General features: G+C 46.3%; 1 protein-coding gene across 1 annotated transcript in view; it reads right to left on the bottom strand.

Moving 5' to 3' along the window:
• Positions 1-12,844, bottom strand: part of pggt1b (protein geranylgeranyltransferase type I, beta subunit) — a 106,306-nt gene extending 93,462 nt beyond the window's left edge. Inside the window, exon 1 of the mRNA XM_070864152.1 lies at positions 12,684-12,844. Within this exon, the coding sequence (XP_070720253.1) occupies positions 12,684-12,814 (131 nt within the window). The 5' untranslated portion in view covers positions 12,815-12,844. The remainder of the gene's footprint in view (positions 1-12,683) is intronic.
• Between the last annotated feature and the right edge of the window lie 8,883 nt (positions 12,845-21,727).

Raw genomic sequence — 21,727 nt, 5'->3', positions numbered from 1 at the left:
GTTTTGATAAAGTAAATAAGGAGAAACTGTTTCCAGTGGCAGAAGAGTCAGTATCCAGGGCACAGATTTAAGGAAAGTGGCAAAAGAACCAGAGGCAACATGTTTTAAACGCATCAAGTTGTTGTGATGTGCAATGCACTATCTGAAAGGATGGTGGAAACAAATTCAATGATAACTTTCAAAAGGTAATTGAATAAATACTGGAAGGGGAAAAGTTGCAGGCTATGAGGAAAGGGCAGAAAAATGGGACAAATTGGTGGGAGGAATTCAAGAGAGTGGGACCTAGGTAGCTGAAGGAACAGCTGCCAATGATGGATCAATTGTGGCGGTGGTGACTGGGATTGCAGGGGGGGGAAATGCATTAGAGTCCAATCAGAGGGACAGAGCGTTCAGGTGAGAAATTTGATGGTTTTAGTCCCCCCCCCCCCCCCCCACCCTTTTAGCCAGGGGGCACTTGTATAATTTCTGTTTTTAGTGCCCTAATCTCCCCCCCCCCCAAAAAGGGGCACTGGAAGTTTTTTTATTTTGGAGCGTGACCCCCCCCGCCCTTGCAGGGGGCATTTGTTTAAAGTGCACAACTAAAATAGTTGAGGCTTATGAGCTAAATGAGGTTATGAGAGATGAGGCCATGAAGGGATTTAAACAATGAAAGAGAAAGGGACAGATTTGGAATCAGTAGGGGAAAGGAGCTCTGGAAAGACTATCAGCTGAGGCAGTGATGGAATGAAATCAGAAAGTCCAGTAGATTGAGAGCTTTTGAGTATGAGACACTAGTGACACAAATGAGACTAGAGTCGACAAGGAGCCAGCTAAGGTTAATTCTAGAATTCAGTCGTACTGCGGAGAGGCCTCAGTTGCAACAGTGGATCAGTGGAGCAGTTTGAGTGAAATCCAGGGAGCAAGGACAACAAATATCAGGAAATCAGGGGAATGTGAAGAGTAAATCCAGATTACAAAACAGTAGTGCAAGGATATTGCTGCCCCTATAAACACACACACTATACTTCATGACAGTGCAGTTCGTAGAATCATAGAATGGCCTACCAGTATTTGATAATCTGTTGCATTCTGCTAAACCTTTATGAAAATAACATGAATTTTCATATGCGCAGGCTATCATCACACAAAACATTCACATTTATATAGCACCATTAATGTAGAGAAACGTGCCAAGGCACTTCAATAAACCTTCACGTCTACAAAATAGCAGAGATTCCTCCTTTAAAGAATCATGCAGACATTTCACATAGACACTTAGTGCCTCGTCAAAAAGATGAAAAATCCTTCAGGGAGGACCATAGTTCATATAAATATGTTTATAATGCTAGGGATGCTGTGCATCTGCACTTATAATTAAACTGGTACACTTTATTCAGTTAACAATTTATATTTCTTTGCTGTACCTTACAAAAGATGTCTCAAAGTGCTTTACAGAACAAACAAAAATGGAGGGGGAAAAAGGAAGAGATGAGGTGGAGCTAAAAGCATAGTCAAAGTTTTCAGAAGGCATCTCTAAACACGGAAGGAGGTGGTAAGGCAGAAGGAGTTAGAGAGGCAGTTCCAGAGAGTGGGGGCATAACTTTAAAAGAGCGGCTCCTGGGTGGAGTGGAGAATGAGGAAACAGCTATAGGATGGGCAGATGATGTGCCTGGGATCATGTAGCTGAGCAAATGCCAGCAGGGCAAGTGCTCTGATCACTAGCCGATATAGTCTTTCTTCTAATCAATGAGCAAAGTCCAACAGCCAGTAAAGTAGCTGTATATGCAGTTGCTTGCTGTAATGATTCTGCGATATAAAGGAGATATAAAATTGTTCGTTTTGGAGTACTAGTACAGATAATTTTTTAAAAATCGATTTTGTCCATTTCGAGCATCCAGTATCAAGCACTACGAGGGCAGTGGGGATACTCAAGAGGAGCAAAGAGATTTGTGAGTCCAAGTACACAAATCATCTAAAGCTAGCAGACAGGCAGAAAAACAAATCAAAAGGCAAATGGAATGCTGGCATTTATATCAAAGAGGCTGGATTACAAAAGGTGAGGAAGTTACTTCGGTTGTATAGAACCTTGGTCAGACCCCCATCTCGAGTACTGCGCTCAGCTTTGGGCACCACAACTCAAAGTATCTATTGACCTTCAATGGGATGCAGTGCAGATTCACCAGAATGATATTGGGAGGGTTAAATAATGAGGTCAGGTTGCATAAAGTTGGCTTGTATTCTCTCGTGTAAAGAAGCTTGAGTGGTAAGCTGATCGAGGTGTTTGAAGTGTTAAAAGGATTCAGTTAGATATGGTTAAACTATTTACACTAATGGGGAAACCAAAAACGAGGTGACAATCTAGAAATTAGAGCTGGGCCATTTGGGAGGGAAATCGGGGAACACTTTTTTCACACGAAGGGTGATAGAAATCTGGAGTTCTCTCCCTCAGGAGGCTGTGGATGCGAGGGCATTTGGAACTGTTAAGACTGAGACCGATAAATTTTTGTTAGGCAAGAGTATCAAGCGATATGGAGCTAAGACAGTAAATGGAATGGAGGTACAGATCAGTCATGATCTAATAATTACAGAACAGGCTCGAGGGGCTGAATTTAATTCTCCTGTTCCTATTAGTGAAAAGTAATAAAGCATAGGAGATCCTGGGCTTTATAAATAGAGGCATAGAGTTCAAAAGTCAGGAAGTTATGCTAGACCTTTATAAAACAGTAGCTGGAGTATTGTGTTCAATTCTGGGCACCACACTTTAGGAAGAACATGAAGGCTTTGGAGTGGGTATAAAGGAGATTTATTAGAGTGGTTCCAGGGATGAAGGAATAGAGTTGTGTGAATAGACTAGAGAAGCTGGGGTAGCAAAGAAGGCTAAGAGGAGATTTGATAGAGGTCGATAACGAGAGGGCACACATTTATGATGGTGGTTAGAATTTGGAATGCACTGCTCGATAGGGTGTGAATACAGATTCAATAGTAGCCTTTAAAAGGGAATTGGATAAATACTTCAAGGAGAAAAAATTGCAGGAATATAGGGAAAGAACAGGGTGAGTAGGACTAACTGGATTGCTCTTCGAAAGAGCTGGCGCAGACTCGATGGGACGAATAGCCTCCTTCTGTGCTGTATTATTCTATGATTGAGCTCCTACAACTCAGCAAAAATATGCCTCTAACATCTCTAATGCAGAGACTGAGATTTCCAGCAGAATCCATGTGTCTGAGTTTTCTCAGTTGCCTTTCTGAATGAAATTGACATTTTGTGAGATTTCCACTTACACTGCACATCATTCTCCAACCACATCATTCTCCAACCAAGAGGATCAGCACATGAGCTTCCACCAATGTTGATTTGTGAAAAACTACATGGAATTCCACACAGTTCAAAGCAATTCACCCTAAAAGCAATCTCACTTGGTTAGTAAATCATAGCAGTCCCTCGAAATCGAGGAAGACTTGCTTCCACTCTTAAAACCTGTCCAAGTCACCCTGCAGCCTCTTTACAATATACATTAATGATTTAGATGAAGGAATTGAGTGCAATATCTACAAGTTTGCAGATGGCACTAAATTGGGTGGCGGTGTGAGTTGTGAGGAGGATGCTAAGAGGCTGCAGGGTGAGTTGGACAGGTTAGGTGAGTGGGCAAATGCATGGCAGATGCAGTATCATGTAGATAAATGTGAGGTTATCCACTTTGGGGACAAAAACACGAAGGCAGAATATTATCTGAATGGCAACAGATTAGGAAAAGGGGAGGTGCAACCAGACCTGGGTGTCATAGTACATCAGTCATTGAAAGGTGGTATGCAGGTACAGCAGGCGGTGAAGGCGGCAAATGATACGTTGGCCTTCATAGCTAGGGGATTTGAGTATAGGAGCAGGGAGGTCTTACTGCAGTTGTACAGGCCCTTGGTGAGACCTCACCTGGAATATTCCTCGGTTAAAGAGATAGTGACAGCATGGATACAAAACTGGCTAAGGGGCAGAGAGCAGTGATGAATAGTTGTTTTTATATGGTGATGTTCCCAGGGGTAGGCATTAGGACCAATGCTCTTTTTGATATAGATTAATGATCTGGACTTGCGTATACAGAGCATCATTTAAAAGTTTACAGATATTATGAAACTTGGAAATCTAGTAAACAATAAGGAGAATGGTAACAGACTGATGAAATGGACAGGGACATGGCAGATGAATTTTAACGGAAAGAAGTATAAAGTGATACATTTTGGTCGGAAGAATGAGAAGACGCAATAGGAACTAAATGGTATAATTTTAAAGGGGTACAGAGAGAGAGACCTGGGGGTGTATGTACACAAATCTTTGAAGTTGCCAGGACAAGTTGAGAAGGTTATTAAAAAAAAAAAGAGGATCCTTGGCTTTATTAATAGAGGAATGGAGTACAAAGCAAGAAAGTTATGCTAAACCTTTATAAAACAGTAGCTGGAGTATTGTGTTCATTTCTGAGCACCATACTTTAGGAAGGACGTCAAGGCCTTAGAGAGGACAGAAGAGATTTACTAGAATGTACCAATTCAGTTATGTATGGAGACTGGAAGAGCTGGGGTTGTTCTCTTTAGAGCAGACAAGGTGAATTGGAGATTTGATAGAGGTGTTCAAAATCATGAATGGTTTTGATAGTGTAGATAAGGAGAAACTGTTTCCAGTGTCAAAGGTCAAACAACAGAAAACACAGATTTAAAGAGAACCAGAGGAATTAAAAAAAACACTGGGCTGGAGTTTCCTCTCAAATCGCCCATTTACCACACAGAAATACAAGTTTTGTTGAAAAAAAAACATTTACCGCCCAGCGGTATATTCCAGTCATTACCGCTGGGCAGTATTCGATACTGTCCGCCCATATATTACCGCCCAAATAGGAAGTTTCATCATTAAGATCCCCCGGATCTTAATACCGTCCTGAAAAAGCAGGTCTTACTAGATCTTAAGTGGGCGGTGTGGACACAGATCAGACAGGTATGTTTGATATTACACAGATCTTTATAGTTCTCCACAGTTTGATGTATTGTTAAATGGATTGCAGTATTTTCTAGTGTTAGGCAATAATATAAATGGTCTAATAAAGCCTTATTTGCACATTTAGTCTCTCTCACTCACTGATCTCACTTACAATAGTCTCACTCCCCCCCCATTCCCGTCTCTCTCCACCCCCAAAGCCCCCAGTGTGTCTCACCTCCCAGTCTGTCTCACCCCCGACAGCGATTTCTCTCTCTTCCCCTCCCCGCCCTGCACAGCGATCTCACTCATCCACACCCCCCCCACAGCGATCTCTCTCCCCCCGCCCACAGCAATCTCTCTTCCCCCCCCCCCCACAGCGATCTCTCTCCCTCCCCATCCCCCCACAGCGATCTCTCTCCCTCCCCACAGCGATCTCTTTCCCTCCCCACAGCGATCTCTTTCCCTCCCCACCCCCCCACAGCGATCTCTCTCCCTCCCTCCACCCCCCACATCGATCTCTCCCTCCCTCCACCCCCCACATCGATCTCTCTCCCTTCCCCCCCACATCAATCTTTCTCCCTTCCCCCCCCACATCAATCTCTCTCCCTCCCCCCCCCCACATCGATCTCTCTCCCTCCCCCCCCCCCCACATCGATCTCTCTCCCTCCCCCCCCCCCCCACATCGATCTCTCTCCCTTCCCCCCCCACCTCACAGCGATCTCCCTCCCTTCCCCCCCCACCTCACAGCGATCTCCCTCCCTTCCCCATCCCCCTCACACCGATCTCTCTCCCTCCCTCCCCCCCACATCGATCTCCCTCCCTCCCCCCCCACCTCACAGCGATCTCCCTCCCTTCCCCCCCCACAGCGATCTCCCTCCCTTCCCCCAGTGATCTCTCTCCCTCCCTCCCCCCCCTCACATCGATCTCTCTCCCTCCCTTCCCCCCCCCCCAATCGATCTCTCTCCCTCCCCCCCCACAGCGATCTCCCTCCCTTCTCCCCCCCCTCACAGCGATCTCCCTCCCTTCCCCCCCCTCACAGCGATCTCCCTCCCTTCCCCCCCCCCCCACATCGATCTCTCTCCCTCCCTCCCACCCCCCCCCCCGACATCGATCTCTCTCCCTCCCTCCCTTCCCTCTCCCCCCCCCCACCCACAGTGATCTCTCTCGCTCTCCTTCCTCCCCCCGCCCCCACAGCAATCTCAGGCCTCTCGGGGGTGGTGGTGGGGGGGGGGGGGGGGGGGCGGGGGCGGAACTTGACAGACGCACATGTGCATAACTTGGGAGCCAAAGATTCCCGAGTCGATAGGTCTTCTCCGTCACACACCACCCGCTCCTCTTCGCTCTCGCACCGCTTCACCGCCGACATAGAGCACCCGAAAACCATAGTAGCGCACACCAGCGGCAATCCGGCGGTTGAAAAAGACACAAGCGCCGGAACACAGCGAAGGATCGGGCAAGGGCGATTAAAAGAAGAATCCAGTCCTTCGATTTGTTGTCATCTGGAGTGCACTGCCCGAAAGGGTGGTTAAAGCAGATTCAATAGTAACATTCAAAAGAAAATTGGATAAATACTTGAAGGAAAAAATGTGCATGGCAATGGGGAAACAGCAGGGGAGTGGGATTAATTGGATAGCTCTATCAAAGAGGGCACAGACATGAAGGCCCTTTCCTTCTGTGCTGTATCATTACATGATTACAACATTTTCACATGAAGAATCACACTAATGCAAATCCCACCTCTGGAATGTACCACTCCATTATCACAGAATGGTACAGCACAGAAGGAGGCCATTTGGTCCATGCCAGCTCTCAGCAAGAGTACTTCAGTTCGACCCGCTCCCCTTGCTCTTTCCCCATAGCCTTACAATTTTTTTTCCCGTAGGATACTGATCCAATTCCCTTTTGAAAGCCACGATTGAGTCAGTCTCCACCATCCTTTCGGGCAGTGCATTCCAGATCCTAACCACTCGCTGCATAAAAAGCTTTTCCTCATGTCGCCTTTGCTTCTTTTGCCAATCACCTTAAATCTGTGTCCTCTGGTTCTGATCCCTTCGCGCCAATGGAACAGTTTCTCTATCTACTCTGTTTAGACCCCTCATGATTTTGAACACCTCTAGCAAATCCCCTCTCAACCTTTTCTGCTTTAAATGGAGAACAACCCCAGCTTCTCTAGTTTATCCATGTTACTGAAGTCCTGCATCCTTGGAACTATTCTTGTAAATCTTTTCTGCACCCTCTCAAAGGCCTTCACATCCTTCCCAACGTGCAGTGCCCAGAATTGGACACAATACTCCAGTTGAAGCTGAACAAGTGTTTTATAAATTCATTACTTCCTTGCTTTTATTCTCTTATACCTCTATTTAGAAAGCCAAGGATCCCATAAGCTTTTTTTAAACTGCTTTCTCAACCTGCCCTGCCACCTTCAAAGATTTGTGCAAGTCTCTCTGTTCGTGCACCCCCTTTAGAATTGTACCCTTTAGTTTGCAAATTTTGAAATTGTGCCTTGTACACACAAGTCCAAGTCATTAATATTTATCAATAAAAAGTAGTGACCCGTGAGGGTCACCTTTTTCCAGTCCGAAAAACACTACAGACCGTGAACCGGTGCCCGTTTACTTACCTAGATTTTTAGTTCTGTAGTTTGTGTCATCATCATAGGCAGTCCCTTGAAATCGAGGAAGACGTGCTTCCACTACAAAAGTGAGTTCTCAGGTGACTGTACAGTCCAATATGGGAATTACAGTCTCTGTCACAGGTGGGATAGACAGTCATTGAAGTAAAGGGTGGGCGGGGTGTCTGGTTTGCCGCACGCTCCTTCTGCTTATTTTCTGCATGCTCTCCGTGACAAGACTCGAGGTGCTCAGCGCCCTCCTGGATGCTCTTAGGGCGATCTTTGGCCAGGGGTTCCCAGGTGTCAGTGGGGATGTTTCACTTTATCAAGGAGGCTTTGAGGGTGCCCTTGAAACGTTTCCTCTGCCCACTTGGGGCTCGCTTGGCATGTAGGAGTTCCGAAGAGAGCGCTTGCTTTGGGAGTCTTGTGTCGGGCATGCAGATGATGTGGCCCACCCAACGGAGCTGGTCGAGTGTGGTCAGTGCTTCGATGCTGGGGATGTTGGCCTGATCGAGGACACAGACGTTGGTGCATCTATCCTCCTTGGGGATTTACAGGTTCTAGAGACATCGTTGGTGATATTTCTCCAGCGATTTGAGGTATCTGCTGTATATGATCCATGTTTGAGCCATATAGGAGGGTGGGTATCACTACAGCCCTGTAGACCATAAGCTTGATGCCAGATTTGAGGGCCTGATCCTCGAACACTCTGCTCAGGCGATCGAAAGTTGCGCTGGCACACTGGAGGCAGTGCTGGACCTCGTCGACGATGTCTGCTCTTGCTGATAGTAGGCTCCCGAGGTATGGAAAGTGGTCCACGTCGTCCAAGGCCACGCCGTGGATTTTGATGACCGGGGGGCAGTGCTGTGAGGCGGGGACAGGCTGGTGGAGGACCTTGGCCTTACGGAAGGCCTATGCTTTCGTATGCCGCTGTGAAGATGTTAATGATGGCTTGGAGTTCAGCCTCTGAATGCGTGCAAACGCAAGCGTCGTCCGAGTACTGTAGTTCGATGACAGAAGATGGGACGGTCTTGGATCTAGCCTGGAAGGCGACGAAGGTTGAACAGGTTTCCACTGGTTCTATAGTTTAGTTCCACTCCAGCGAGGAACTTGTTGAGTGCGAGGTGGAGCATTGCAGCGAGGAAGATCGAGAAGAGGGTTGGCACGATGACGCAGCCCTGCTTGACCCTGGTCCAGACATGGATTGGGTCTGTGGTGGATCCATTGGTCAGAATCACGGCTTGCATGTCGTCATGGAGCAGGCGGAGGATGGTGACAACCTTTTGGGGGCTGCCGAAACGGAGGAGGATGCTCCATAGGCCCTCGCAGTTAACAATGTCAAAGGCCATTGTGAGGTCAAAGAAGGCCACATTCAAGAATTAGTGCTGTTCCCTGCATTTTTTTTTGCAGTTGCCGCGCTGTGAACATCATGTCCATTGTACCCCGTAGCGAACGGAATCCGCACTGTGACTCCGGGAGGAGCTCCTCAGCCACAGGGAGAAGACGGTTGAGGAGGATTCTAGCGATGATTTTCCCTGTGGCTGACAACAGGGAGATTCCTCTGTAGCTGCCGCAGTCGGACTTGTTCCCCTTTTTAAAGATGGTCACAATTAAGGCATCTCCCGGAGATCTCCAGGCATGCACTCCTCCTTCCAGGTGAGAGAGATGAGATCATCCATTCGCACCTCACTGCCAACCTGACGACCCTCGATGACCCCGAGACGCAGAATGCCCACAGCACTTGGTCTGCCCTCCAGGCCACCATAACCAGTGCCTGCGAAGAGACGCTCGGTCACTCAACCAGGAAACACCAGGACTGGTTTGATGAGAATGACCAGGAGATCCAGGAGCTAATAAACCGCAAGCGCAGGGCATTTCTGAACTTAAAGCAATAACCCAACTCGGGAGCAGCAAAGCAACTCTACAGACGGCTGAAGACCGAGGTCCAACAAAAAACCCGTCACCTAAAGAATAGATGGTGGATGGAGAAAGCACAGGAGATTCAGCAGCTGGCCGACAGCCATGACGTGCAAATATTCTTCACTGCAGTCAAGTCCACCTACGGCCCAAGCGCCCAAGTTGCCTTATTGTTCTTGAGCTGACAATGGCCTTTTCTACCTCATACAGGCCAAGAACGGGGAGACACTCATCAAGGACACGGAGACAGTCAAGGCCCGCTGGAAGGAGCACTTCGAAGATCTCTTTAATCGAGAATCTGCCTTTGACACGAATGTCCTTGACTCCATCCCACAGCATGCTACCCGTCACCATCTCAGCAAAACCCCAGGTACAAAAGGCCACCTGTCAGAGCTCAAGAACAAGGCATCAGAAGTGGATGGAATCCTCGCTGAGGTACGAAAGTATGGCGGAGAGGCACTATTCGTCTCAGTGTGGGAAGTACCTAGAAACATGCTAAATATGTTATAAACATATATATCTGAAGCAAAAGCCAAATATTCTCAAGTCTAAAAATTGAGCGTTGACGTGAAATGGCCAAAAACAAAGAAAAACATAAAAATGGTTGCTTATGGACTTTCTTTTCCTTAGCAACAGTGACCTATCAGTGTTACTGCTAAATTTTAAGCATGGATAGTGGCATCTGAGGTCTGGAAGCATCATATGGTGTAGTTATACATAAATCTAAGTTTTGTTTGCATATTTGTTGCTAAAAAGAAATCTACCATAGCAACCATTTATTTCATACACACTTAGTCATTTCAGATGGACACCCGCACTCACTTGTTAACCATATAATAATTATTATAACACAAGTAATAGTGTTGATTTTTTTTAAAAAGATAGAAATACTGAAAAAACAAAATAGTTCTGAAAAAAAGTTAGAGGTCAAAAAGAAATGCATATCTATGAATCATCATCAGAATCAAGGGTATCTGTTTCCTCAGCCCTAAAAGTCTCGGGCAAAGATGCAACATTCTCAACACACGAGCCTATGTTGGTGCAAGGTAGCTTGTTGAGAAGACAAGAGCACCTTCCTTGTGCACACTGGGTCTGTTCGCATGAACAATGTGCAAGCTCCATTACGCTTGCTGGTGCTGGACAATGTGTCATCCAGTCTGTGACAAGTACATCATCTTCAAGCTTCCACCCATGGTCCTTTGGAGATGGGATATCCAGCATGTTCTCAAGACATCGCTTGTGAATTGCAGACTGGTAATTGGAACGCTGTGTATGCTTGTACAGTGAATCTTTATTTGGTGGCAAGCACTTCTCTGCATAACTTCCAGTCTTGAACATTTGACATCTGGCCTGGTTCACATCTCTGCATCCACTCTGCCCACAGTGTTCACATGTGTATGCCTCTACTTCTTCACAAAGGGATTGTGAAACAGCAAACGAGGTCCCCAACTTCTCAAATGTCCAACAATGCTCTTTGCTGGCGATCAGGACTTTCGCTGATTTTACCTTCTCCATTCCATACAGAGCACTCACAATCACATCCTGAAAAAACAGTGAAACCCCCCAAAGTGATCAAAGCTGTGATGAACATCTATTGTACACATGTTGTTTCCTCTTCCTGTGCGAAAGTAGAGCCTGACATCAATGTCCTTGCAAAACACCAAGCACAGTACAAAGACATCAGTGTTAGAACTGTTTATGATGTCATGCTCACTGGAACTGGCAGCAAATGCACTGTGAAGTAGTAGTCGTGTGTCAGCCTCTTCCTAGTTGGAGAATAGTGCTGGGATTGGTACTAGCTCCAGATCTGTTTTGCTGTCATTCTGACATATAGCATCACTTCCGTGTCCAACAGAGTGTTACATCATCAATAATCTCCTTTGCAGACTGGCAACATCTTTCATAGAGGAACTGAAGAAGCAAGCCCACGAACTATTGAACTAAGGAACGAAAGTTGGATATAAACATTTGTAGGCTGGCACAGTTTCATAGGAAATACTGCAAAATCAATATACTCGCGTTCATAGTTCTGATTTTCCCTTTCTTGCTTCTTCTTTGCTGTCAATCTTGGATTTATCAGTGAAATGCATGTAGCACTGCCGATGATATCCAATCGAATGTGGAATTGTTGAGAGTCTTTCTGGTGCAATAACCAGCTCCAGATCTAAACTTTCGATGGCATTCTCTGCAATTTAACGTCTCTCGTTCCAGTAAATTTCCACTGATGAACACTCGTGAAAAATGTTATCCAGCGAGAGTCCAAAAAATAAATGTTGCTGTTTTTGGCTCCTGCAACTACTTGCATGCAGCACGCCATTGTTTCGGTGCATGCAGTCTGACTCTAATCGATCTAGTATAGAAATCGTGATTGGCTGATTTCGCGGTACTGACAAATACAACAGTTGTGATTGGTCCTTTAAGTAACTCGTATGTTGTCATCACTCTGGGTTTTGATGAGATTTCTGCCAATTTTCTAATTTCTGCAAAATGCTCACTTTTTGAAGATGGGAACAATGATTTTTGTTATAAGTGGTCCCTAGACCAATATTGGTGTGAATATTAAGTACTTCCAGAGTGGACTATAGAAAAGCATATTTTTGAGACTCGGCCCAAGGTCTGCTACTCATGGTTTCCTGTCACTCTGCCAATTAAATTAATGACTAGTTCATTTATTTCAAAATTGTGGGTTGACATACAAACTCGTGTTTGCATGGTAAATTACGACCATCTCATTATTATACAAATTCACGAACAGTTGAAGGACCTTTTCGCAAATGTGCAACACAAACCACATTTCGTTGAAAAGTCATGTTTTGTTAAAAGTGCAGCTTCTTCCGGTGCTTCAGAACTCATTAATGAAAGCCCCAGATCTCATTGCACACACTCGGCAGTTTCTCCTTATTCTCACCACTGCCCCACCCAACAAGAAACCCCTGGCAGCCAGCTAACCCCTTGGGAACTGCAGCCGGCCGGCTCCACGTGTGTTAAACCCCGCTCAGGTGTCAGCTGAAGAGACCGCTTGCTTCCCAACCGGGAAATGATGGGATGGAGGGACTGCCCCACACCGATCGTCCTCAGTGCCCGGGCCCAAGGGCTCAGCGCTGGGCTGCTGGGTGGGACAGAGCTTGCGGCTCTCCGGGCCGGGCCCTCGGTTTAATTCGCCTCCGCCGGCCGGCCGTCCACTTGCTCTCAACGGCCGGAGCCGGGCCCTACCTGCTGGTTTCCAGCGAGCAGTATCTCTCGGGTAAGATCTTCAGACATCGCTCGAAGAACCCAACGTGCCTCTCCCTCAGGAACTCCAGGTGTTCGGCCGCTACCACCTCTGTCTCCGTCTCCTCGGCCATGTTGGATCGCCATGGACACGCCACGCCCCCTCCCCCGCTCCAACCAATCAGTGAGCGAGCGTGCCAGCTGTAATGCAGACCCGAGCTAGCGCTGCACTGCAGTTTCCTTCGCCCACCAAATATTCCTCAACGAACAGGGTTTTGCAGAGAGCTTTGATTTCTAATAGAAACTTTATACAGCAATATCATAAGGGTAGCGAATCTCCCCGAACTAATACAAGGGAGAAATCACTGAATGTTGCAATGGTATAGAAACAGCAAAACTTGTATTATAAATGTTAACTTGTTAGAATCTGGAACCTATAGGATGTTCTCCAATAACTTTCACCAAAGTTAGGTTATATTAAAGATAACAACATCTACTCTCAACGAACTTCAAGCTCTTGGCCCAGCAGAATTTAGGACAAAAGCTCTGGCATTAAACGAACAGAGGGATCTTGGAGTGCATGTCGACAAATCCACAAAGATAGCAGGACTGGTAGATAAGAACATAAATAGGAGCAGGAGTTGACCATACGGCCCCTCGAACCTGTTCCACCATTTAATACGATCATAACTGATCTGCTTATGGACTCAGGTCCACTTCCCTGTCTGCTCCCCATAACCCTTTAATAGTTAAGAAATTGTCTATCTCTGTCTTAAATTTATTCAATGTCCCAGCTTCCACAGCTCTCTGAGGCAGTGAATTCCACAGATTTACAACCCTCAGAGAAGAAATTCCTCCTCATCTCAGTTTTAAATGGGTGGCCCCTTATTCTAAGATTATGGCCCTTAGTTCTAGTCTCCCCTATCAGTGGAAACATCTTCTTTGCATCCACCTTGTCAAGCCCCCTCATAATCTTATATGCTACGATAAGATCACCTCTCATTCTTCTGAATTCCAATGAGTAGAGCCCAACCTACTCAACCTTTCCTCATAAGTCAACCCCCTCAACTCCAGAATCAACCTAATGAACCTTCTCTGATCTGCCTCCAAAGCAAGTATATTCTTTCGTAAATATGGAAACCAAAACTGTACGCAGTATTCCAGGTGTGGCTTCACCAATACCCTGTATAACTGTAGCAAGACTTCCCTGCTTTTATACTCCATCCCCTTTGCAATAAAGGCCAAGATTCCATTGGCCTTCCTGGTCACGTGCTGTACTTGCATACTAACTTTTTGTGTTTCATGCCCAAGTAACCCCAGGTCCCACTATACTGCAGCACTTCGCAATTTTTCTCAATTTAAATAACTTGCTCTTTGATTTTTTTTTCTCTGCCAAAGTGCATGACCTCATACTTTCCAACATTATACTCTGCTAAATTTTTGCCCACTCACCCAGCCTGTCTACATCGTTTTGCAGATTTTGTGTGTCCTCACACATTGCTTTTCCTCCCATCTTTGTATCATCAGCAAACGTGGCTACGTTACACTCGGTCCCTTCTTCCAAGTCATAAATATAGATTGTAAATAGTTGGGGTCCCAGAACTGATCCCTGCGGCACTCCACTAGTTACTGATTGTCAACCCAAAAATGAACCATTTATCCTGACTCTCTGTTTTCTGTTAGTTAGCCAATCCTCTATCCATGCTAATATATTACACCCAACCCCGTGAACTTTTATCTTGTGCAGTAACTTTTTATGTGGCACCTTGTCAAATGCCTTCTGGAAGTCCAAATACAGCACATCCACTGGTTCCCCTTTATCCACCCTGTTCATTACATCCTCAAAGAATTCCAACAAATTTGTCAAACGTGACTTCCCCTTCATAAATCTATGCTGACTCTGTCTGACCGAATTATGCTTTTCCAAATGTTCTGCTACTGCTTCTTTAATAATGGACTCCAACATTTTCCCAACCACAGATGTTAGGCTAACTGGTCTAAAGTTTCCTGCTTTTTGTCTGCCTCAGCTTTTAAATAGGGGCGTTACATTTGCAGTTTTCCAATCTGCTAGCACCTCCCCAGAATCCAGGGAATTTTGGTAAATTACAACCAATAAGGTGGTTAAGAAGGCATTCGTGATACTTTCCTTTATTAGCTGAGGCATAGAATACGAATGCATCATCATCATCATAGGCAGTCCCTCAGAATCGAGGAAGGCTTGCTTCCACTCTAAAAATGAGTCCTTAGGTGGTTGAACAGTCCAATACGAGAACCACAGTCCTTGTCACAGGTGGGACAGATAGTCATTGGGGATGGGGATGGGGATGGGGATGGGGGTGGGGGGGGAGGGAGGAAGGGAAAGGGAGGGGGGGGAAAGGGAGGGAAAGTGGGGGAGCTTGGCAAGTGGGAGCGGGAGGTGTTGCTTTGTCTTGTTTTCCCCACCAGTGCTGACTTCCCATTCTGAGAGGAAAAGAAAATGAAGTGTGACATCACAGCCAAGAGGGGAAGTAATTGGCTGGTTGATTGGTGAGTAGTTTTTTTTCCCCTTATCTTGTCAGTAAGAAACCTTTGGCATTGTTGCCAAAATCGGTTATTTTAAGGGTTAAGTCATGGCAGGAGAGCCCAGACCCGTGTCATGCTCCTCCTGTGCCATGTGGGAAATCAGGGACACTTCCAGTGTCCCTGATGACTATGTGTGCAGGAAGTGTATCCAGCTGCAGCTCCTGTTCGACAACATGACGGCACTGGAGCTGCGGATGGATTCACTCTGGAGCATGAGTGATGCTGAGGATGTCGTGGATAGCACGATCAGTGAGTTGTTCACACCGCAGGTAAAGGTTACAAAGGCAGATAGGGAATGGGTGACCATCAGGCAGAGCAGGAGTAGGAAGGCAGTGCAGGAGTCCACTGCGGTCATCTCCCTCCAAAACAGATAGACTGCCTTGGATATTGTTGGGGGAAATGACTCACCAGGGGAAGGCAGCAGCAAAGTTCATGGCACCGTGGGTGGCTCTGCTGCACAGGAGGGCAGGAAAAAGAGTGGGAGAGCTATAGTGGTAGGGCATTTTATTGTAAGGGGGACAGATAGGCGTTTCTGCGGTCACAACTGAGACTCCAGGATGGTATGTTGCCTCCCTAGTGTAAGGGTCAAGGATGTCTCGGAGCGGATGCAGGGCATTCTGGAGGGGGAGGGTGAACAGCTAGTTGTCGTGGTGCATAGAGGTACCAACGATATAGGTAAAAAGCGGGATGAGGTCCTACAAGCTGAATTTAGGGATCTACGAGTTAAATTAAAAAGTAGGACCTCAAAGGTAGTAATCTCAGGATTGCTACCAGTGCCACATGCTAGTCAGAGTAGAAATAGCAGGATAGCTAAGATGAATATGTGGCTTGAGGAGTGGTGCAAGAGGGAGGGATTCAAATTCCTGGGACGTTGGAACCAGTTCTGGGGGAGGTGGGACCAGTACAAACCGGATGGTCTGCACCTGGGCAGGACCGGAACCAATGTCCTCGGGGGATTGTTTGCTAGTGCTGTTGGGGAGGGGTTAAACTAATATGGCGGGGGATGGGAACCTATGCAGGGAGAGAGGGAAATAAAATGGGGGCAGAAGCAAAAGATAGAAAGGAGAATAGTAAAAGTGGAGAGCAGAGAAACCAAAGGCAAAAATCAAAAATTTCACATTACACAAATTTCTAAAGGGACAAAGAGTGTTAAAAAGACAAGCCTGAAGGCTCTGTGCCTCAATGCGAGGAGTATTCGTAATACGGTGGATGAATTAACTGCGTAGGCAGCTATTAACGATAATAATATAATTGGGATTACGGAGACATGGCTCCAGGGTGACCAAGGCTGGGAACTCAACATCCAGGGGTATTCAACATTCAGGAAGGATAGACAGAAAGGAAAAGTGGAGGGGGGGGGGGGGGGGGTAGCGTTGCTGGTTAAAGAGGAAATTAACGCAACAGTAAGAAAGGACATTAGCTTGGATGATGTGGAATCTGCATGGGTAGAGCTGCGGAATACCAAAGGGCAGAAAACGCTAGTGGGAGTTGTGTACAGACCACCAAACAGTAGTAGTGAGGTTGGGGATGGCATCAAACAAGAAATTAGGGATGCGTGCAATAAAGGTACAGCAGTTATCATGGCGACTTTAATCTACATATAGATTGGGCTAACCAAGCTGGTAGCAATGCGGTGGAGAAGGATTTCCTGCAGTGTATTAGGGATGGCTTTCTAGACCAATATGTCGAGGAACCAACTAGAGAGCTGGCCATCCGAGACTGGGTGTTGTGTAATGAGAGAGGACTAATTAGCAATCTTGTTGTGCGAGGCCCCCTGGGGAAGTGTGACCATAATATGGTAGAATTCTTTATTAAGATGGAGAGTGACAGTATTAATTCAGAGACTAGGGTCCTGAACTTAAGGAAAGGTAACTTCGATGGTATGAGATGTGAATTGGCTAGGATAGACTGGCAAATGATACGTAAAGGGTTGACAGTGGATAGGCAATGGCAGACATTTATAGATTACATGGATGAACTTCAACAATTGTACATCCCTGTCTGGAGTAAAAATAAAACGGGGAAGGTAGCTCAACCATGGCTAACAAGATAAATTATGGATAGTGTTAAATCCAAGGAAGAGACATATAAATTGGCCAGAAAAAGCAGCAAACCTGAGGACTGGGAGAAATTCAGAATTCAGCAGGAGGACAAAGGGTCTAATTAGGAGCGGGAAAATAGAGTATGAGAGGAAGCTTGCTGGGAACATAAAAACTGACTGCAAAAGCTTCTATAGATATGTGAAGAGAAAAAGATTAGTGAAGACCAACTTGGGTCCCTTGCAGTCAGATTCAGGTGAATTTATAATGGGGAACAAAGAAATGGCAGACCAATTGAACAAGTACTTTGGATCTGTCTTCACTAAGGAAGACACAAATAACCTTCCGGAAATACTAGGGGTTCGAGGGTCTAGCGAAAAGGAGGAACTGAAGGAAATCCGTATTGTTGTGTATCTGTAAAGCATGCACTTCCATGTTCCGCCACCAGGGAGCTCATCCCCTGAAGTCCCAAGGGATCCCAGCATCCCTTGTGAGCACTGTATACAAGCATGCCCCTAAGGCCTGTTCCTCACTCTGGAGTATCTTATTAAAGACTGAGGTCACTGTTACTTTAACCTTCCTTTGTGCAGCCTCAACTGTGTTAGGAACACAATACGTATTAGTCAGGAAATTGTGTTAGGGAAATTGATGGGATTAAGGGCCGATAAATCCCCAGGGCCTGATGGGCTGCATCCCAGAGTACTTAAGGAAGTGTCCCTAGAAATAGTGGATGCATTGGTGATCATTTTCCAACATTCTATTGACCCTGGATCAATTCCTATGGACTGGAGGGTAGCTAATGTAACACCACATTTTAAAAAAGGAGAGAGAAAACCGGGAATTATAGACCAGTTAGCCTGACATCGGTGGTGGGGAAAATGTTGGAATCAATTAAAGATGAAATAGCAGCACAGTTGGAAAGCAGTGACAGGATCGGTCCAAGTAGCATGGATTTATGAAGGGGAAATCATGCTTGTCAAATCTTCTAGAATTTTATTGAGGATGTAACTGGTAGAGTGGACAAAGGAGAACCAGAGGATGTGGTGTATCTGGACTTTTGACAAGGTCCCACACAAGAGATTAGTGTGCAAAATTAAAACACATGGTATTGGGGGTAATGTATTGACGTGGATAGAGAACTGGTTGGCAGACAGGAAGCAGAGAGTCGGAATAAACGGGTCCTTTTCAGAATTGCAGGCAGTGACCAGTGGGGTGCCGCAGGGTTCAATGCTGGGACCCCAGCTATTTACAATATACACCAATGATTTAGATGAAGGAATTGAATGTAATATCTCCAAGTTTGCAGATGACATTAAGCTGGGTGGCGATGTGAGCTGTGAGGAAGATGCCAAGAGGCTGCAGAGTGACTTGGATAGGTTAGGTGAGTGGGCAAATGCATGGCAGATGCAGTATAATGTGGATAAATGTGAGGTTATCCACTTTGGTGGCAAAAACATGAAGTCAGAATATTCTGAACGGTGACAGATTAGGAAAAGGGGAGGTGTAACGAGACCTGGGTGTCATGGTACATTGAAGGTTGGCATGCAGGTACAGCAGGCGGTGAAGAAGACAAATGGCATGTTGGCCTTCATAGCTAGAGGATTTGAGTATAGGAGCAGGGAGGTCTTACTGCAGTTGTACAGAGCCTTGGTGAGGCTACACCTGGAATAGTGTGTTCAGTTTTGGTCTCCTAATCTGAGGAAGGACATTCTTGCTATTGAGGGAGTACAGCGAAGGTTCACCAGACTGATTCCCGGGATGGCAGGACTGACATATGAGGAGAGACTGGATCAACTGGGCTTGTATCCACTGGAGTTTAGAAGAATGAGAAGGGATGTTGTAGAAACATATAAAATTCTGATGGGATTGGACAGGTTAGAGGCAGGGAGAATGTTCCCGTTGCTGGGGAGTTCCAGAACCAGGGGCCACAGTCTAAGAATAAGGGGTAAGCCATTTGGGACCGAGATGAGGAGAAAATTCTTCACTCAGAGTGGTTAACCTGTGTAATTCCCTACCGCAGAGTTGTTGAGGCCAGTTCGTTAGATATATTCAAAAGGGAGTTAGATATGGCCCTTACAGCCAAAGGGATCAAGGGATATGGAGAGAAAGCAGGAAAGGGGTGCTGAGGTTGAATGATCAGCCATGATCTTATTGAATGGCGGTGTAGGCTCGAAGGGCTAAATGGCCTGCTCCTGCACCTAATTTCTATGTTTCTATGTTGGGATATAAACATAGATAAAAATTTTAAATGGGAGGACCAACTATTGTAGCTCAGCCAGGTCTGGTCACTAAGTGAGCATGATTATTTATCATCATCAGAGGCAGTCCCTCGGAATCGAGAAAGATTTGCTTCCACTCCTAAAGTGAGTCCTCTGGTGGCTGAACAGTCCAATACGAGAGCCACAGACCCGGTCACACGTGGGACAGACATTTGTCGGGGGAAAGGGGGGGGTGGGACTGATTTGCCATATGCTCCTTCCGCTGCCTGCGCCTGACCTCTTCATGCTCGCGGCGTTGAGATTCGAGGAGCTCAACACCCTCCTGGATTCACTTCCTCCACCTAGGACGGTCTTCGGCCAGGGACTCCCAGGTGTCAGTGGTGATGTCGCACTTTATCAGGGAGGCTTTGAAGGTGTCCCTGTAACGTTTCCGCTGCCCACCTTTGGCTCGTTTGCCGTGAAGGAGCTCCGCATAGAGCAATTGCTTAGGGAGTCTCGTGTCTGGCATGCAAACTATGTGGCCTGCCCAGCGAAGTTGATCGAGTGTGGTCAGTGCTTCAATGCTGGGGATGTTAGCCTGGGCGAGAACGCTGATGTTGGTGCGCCTGTCCTCCCAGGGGATTTGCAGAATCTTGCGGAGACATCGTTGGTGATATATCTCCAGCGACTTGATGTTTTCTATACATCGTCCATGCCTCTGATTCATACAGGAGGGTGGGTATTACTACAGCCCTATAGACCATGAGCTTTGGTGGTAGATTTGAGGGCCTGGTCTTCGAACACTCTTTTCCTCAGGAAGTCAAAGGCTGCACTGGCATGTTGGAGGCAATGCTGAATCTCCACATCAATGTCTGCCTTTGTTGATAAAAGGCTCCCGAGGTAAAGGAAATGGTCCACGATGTCGAGGGCCACGCCGTGAATCTTGATGACTGGGGGGCAGTGCTGTGCGGCGAGGACAGGCTGGTGGAGGACCTTTGTCTTACGGATGTTAAGCATAAGGCCCATGCTTTCATATGCCTTGGTGAATACATCGACTATATACTGGAGTTCAGCCTCAGAATGTGCACAGACTGCAGCTCCATGACAGAGGTTGGTGTGATCTTGGACCTGGCCTGGAGGCGGCGTAGGTTAAACAGCTTCCCACTGGTTCTGTAGTTTAGTTCCACTCCAGCGGGGAGCTTGTTGACTGTGAGGTGGAGCACGGTGGCCAGGAAGATTGAGAAGAGGGTTGGAGTCATGACGCAGCCCTGTTTGACCGCGGTCCGGACGTGGATTGGGTCTGTAATGGAACCGCTGGTAAGGATCACAGCCTGCATGTCGTCATGGAGCAGGCGAAGAATGTTGACAAACTTTTGGGGGCATCCGAAACGGAGGAGAACGCTCCATAAGCCCTCACAGTTGACAGTGTCAAAGGCCTTTGTAAGATCGAAGGTGATCATGTATAAGGGCTGGCACTGCTCCCTACATTTTTCCTGCAGCTGTCACGCTGCAGAGATCATGTCTGTTGTGCTCCGTATGGGACGAAATCCGCACTGTGATTCCGGGAGAAGCTCCTCGACCACAGGGAGAAGACGATTGAGGAGAACTCTAGCGACAACCTTCCCAGTGGCTGATTGCAGGGAGATTCCCCTGTAGTTGCCGCAGTCGGACTTGTCCTCCTTTTTAAAGATGGTCACGGTCACTGCATCTCTGAGATCTCCCGGCATGCTCTCCTCCCTCCAGATGAGAGAGCCTGATTATTACTGCCAATATTACTGTCTTGTTGGCTTACATCTCTGTCTGAACTGTCTAAAGATCTTCACCCCTCATCTCAACTGTTTGGTGGCCTGTAATTAAAATTGTACAAACCTGATGTGCATTATTTTTGTAACTCTAACCAGAGTAATAATGCAAGCATCAAAACTTCCTTATGTTCTAGTGATGTGGTAGAATTATTTAGTAGAACTGCCACCCCACTGTATTGTTTCTGAAATTGTTATAACCTGGAATATTAAGTTCCAGTCCAGTCCAAACCCAAGTTATGTCTCAGTTATAGCTACTATATCATTTTGTTGCAGTTATTAATGCTTTTAACACTAATTCTTCTTTGATTGCTTTGTGCATTCACATACATACCACTCAATCATGATTCCAATTTTTTGGAACATTATCCTTTTTTAAAAAAAAATGTCCCTTGCCCCTTTTTCATCTTTCACTAACTCATGAAATCTCTATTTTACTTTCTTTA

The sequence above is a fragment of the Pristiophorus japonicus genome, chromosome 1 (assembly GCF_044704955.1).
Source record: "Pristiophorus japonicus isolate sPriJap1 chromosome 1, sPriJap1.hap1, whole genome shotgun sequence".
NCBI lineage: Eukaryota > Metazoa > Chordata > Chondrichthyes > Pristiophoridae > Pristiophorus > Pristiophorus japonicus.
Note: the sequence above shows the minus strand (reverse complement) of the source record. Positions and strands in the feature narration are given on the sequence as shown.